This window comes from Microtus ochrogaster, unplaced genomic scaffold (genome assembly GCF_000317375.1).
Source record: "Microtus ochrogaster isolate Prairie Vole_2 unplaced genomic scaffold, MicOch1.0 UNK24, whole genome shotgun sequence".
NCBI classification, from domain to species: domain Eukaryota; kingdom Metazoa; phylum Chordata; class Mammalia; order Rodentia; family Cricetidae; genus Microtus; species Microtus ochrogaster.
Genome location: NW_004949122.1, coordinates 1,707,860 through 1,710,128, shown reverse-complemented (window position 1 = coordinate 1,710,128; position 2,269 = coordinate 1,707,860). Strand labels below are relative to the sequence as shown.

Below are 2,269 nucleotides of genomic sequence, written 5' to 3'. Positions count from 1 at the left end.
AAAAAAATAAATTTCAAAAGAGAGGAAAAAAAAAAGATCTCCCTATTCATTGGAAGACTCTAGAGCAACTTCATGGTGGGTCAACTGAGCTGACAGCACAGGAACCAGTGCACAGCTCGACCATAACATCCCAAATGGGAGGACTCAGATATTATATGTCTCCCTGGTAATGAATGCAACAGATAATTTTCCTAATATAAAACCTATACCTATGGCATTTTTCTTGTATCTCTCATCCAAAAAAACAAGGCTGAATCTAACATTTTGACCACTGTATTTCAATAGAATTTTCTGTAATTATGGAAACATTTGTATCTGTATTACTCAAACAGTAGCCACTAGGCAACCTATGACTGCTGGACTAATGCAGCTAATGCAACTGGGGAACCACTTTTATTTCATTTAAAACAGCATGGCTATCTGATGACTACCACATGATGACTGGACAGTGTAATTCAAGACTTAGTGAGTGGAGGAGAGGTCACAGAGGAAGTAGAGGCACATTCAAATATACAAACAGCTAAATTTTAAATAAAGAGAAAAGGGAGATAAGAAACTGTTGTTGGTTAGAGGAGATAAACGCCTAGCAACCAGGTACAGCAGACAGTTCTCTGCAGAATTTTGGTCCAAACAAGGTATTGCAAGCACATATGGAGTAGCAGGAGAAACCTGATCCCTCTGGACACTGACGTTGTATATTTTGCACAAATTTGTACTGATATAAAAATAGTACTGTGGTTTTGTAAAAGTAAATCTAGCCCTTGGCATGGGAAGCACCTTCGCTATGACAGCCAGGGGGTGGGGAGCATCTTCGCTATGACAATGTGGATAAATGCTGTCACCATCAGCTCCTTCCTACACAGTACTTGAGGGCAGAAAGGCTAAGTAACAGTAACAGTCCTCTACAGCTCCACTGGAGGAAGCAGCATTGGCATAATTAACAATATCTGTATTGTTGTTAAAACTTCAGTGTACACACATTTTAAATGACTGTGTGTCTGAATTTGTAAATCTCTGACCCATTTTAGTTTCAGTCTCCTTTACTATACCGATCACTAAAAGACAAGGTACATGGGACAAAAATTAACCTAAAGATGGTGTTACATTCCATATAAGAAATTTTGTTTTAGCATACATTAAGCTACAGACTTTAAGAGTAAGTGTAGCGGGACGTGTTAGCGCACGCCTTTAATCCCAAGTACTGGGAAGCAGCGACAGCGGAGTTCAAGGTTCTGGTCTACAAAGCAGGTTCCAGGACAGCTAGGAACCTACAGAGAAACTTTGTCTCAAAAAAACGAAGTTAAAAAAAAAAAGAGCAATTATAAATAGCTAAAGATAATTTATATTCATTGACCCTTGACTTACATACAAAACATAAATACAAAATTAAAACTAAATGGAGGTATTTGAGAAATTGAGCACCTACCCTGTTTTACTAAATAAATTTTAAAAATCTAAACTGGCCTCAAGAGAACTTAGAAAGTCAAGCGAGGTGATGCAGATCCTTAACCCAGGAGGCAGAGGCCAGCCTGCCTTATATGAATTGAGTTACTAGCCAGCCAGATTTTTTGTTGTTGCTGTTTTTCCGAGACAGGGTTTCTCTGTGTAACATGTAACAGCTCTGGTTGTCCTGGAACCCGCTTTATAGATAAGGTTGGCCTCGAACTCACAGAGACCTACCTGCCTCTGCAACTGAGTGCTGGGATTAAAGATGTGTACAGTTCAGGCTTCATAATAAAACCCTGTCTTAGAGGGAGAGCAGGTGCTGGAGGTGAAGGCGTACTTTGGACAAGTAAGTATACAGTCCACACTGGAGACAACGCTCTGACTCCACGGTTTTGTAAAGGACAAAAGCCCTATTTGTAATCCAGACTACTGTCAAGTGTCGCCGTGATTACAGCCTAATGGAACTGCCCTTTCAAAGCTTTCATTTCACTCTCCCAATATTGTTTCCGATGCTTGACTTGAAGGCAGGAGGCCATCTGCAATTCCCCTGCATCAGGGGTCCCGCCATACTTCCCCACCTCCCCTACTACTAACATTACCAGGGAACCCTGCGGGCTTCCCGCTGCGCTGCTACCAGTCCGCCCCCCCCCAACACACACACACACACACACACACAGCCGCCCCCGGAGCGGTTACTTCAGAGAGCTGATTACGCGAGCGATTTTTGCAATCAGTGAGCTCTGGATTCTGTAAGAGAGGCTGTCTCAGTAAATGAAATGGAGAGTGATTGAGAAAGAATCTGATGTCATCCTCTGACCCCCCC

The 2,269-nt window shown here is 42.0% G+C and overlaps 1 protein-coding gene across 4 annotated transcripts in view; it reads right to left on the bottom strand.

Annotated features, from left to right (window-relative positions):
* Window positions 1–2,269, bottom strand: part of Cep63 (centrosomal protein 63) — a 58,350-nt gene that overhangs the window by 55,556 nt on the left and 525 nt on the right. The window contains exon 1 of one of the 4 annotated variants that reach the window (XM_026789587.1): window positions 1,681–2,081. The exons of 2 other annotated variants lie outside the window; for them this stretch is intronic. In XM_026789587.1, the coding sequence (XP_026645388.1) occupies window positions 1,681–1,733 (53 nt within the window). In that variant the 5' untranslated portion in view covers window positions 1,734–2,081. Of the gene's footprint in view, window positions 1–1,680; window positions 2,082–2,269 lie in introns of those variants that run through there. One more of the 4 variants, XM_026789589.1, reaches the window with a different exon arrangement.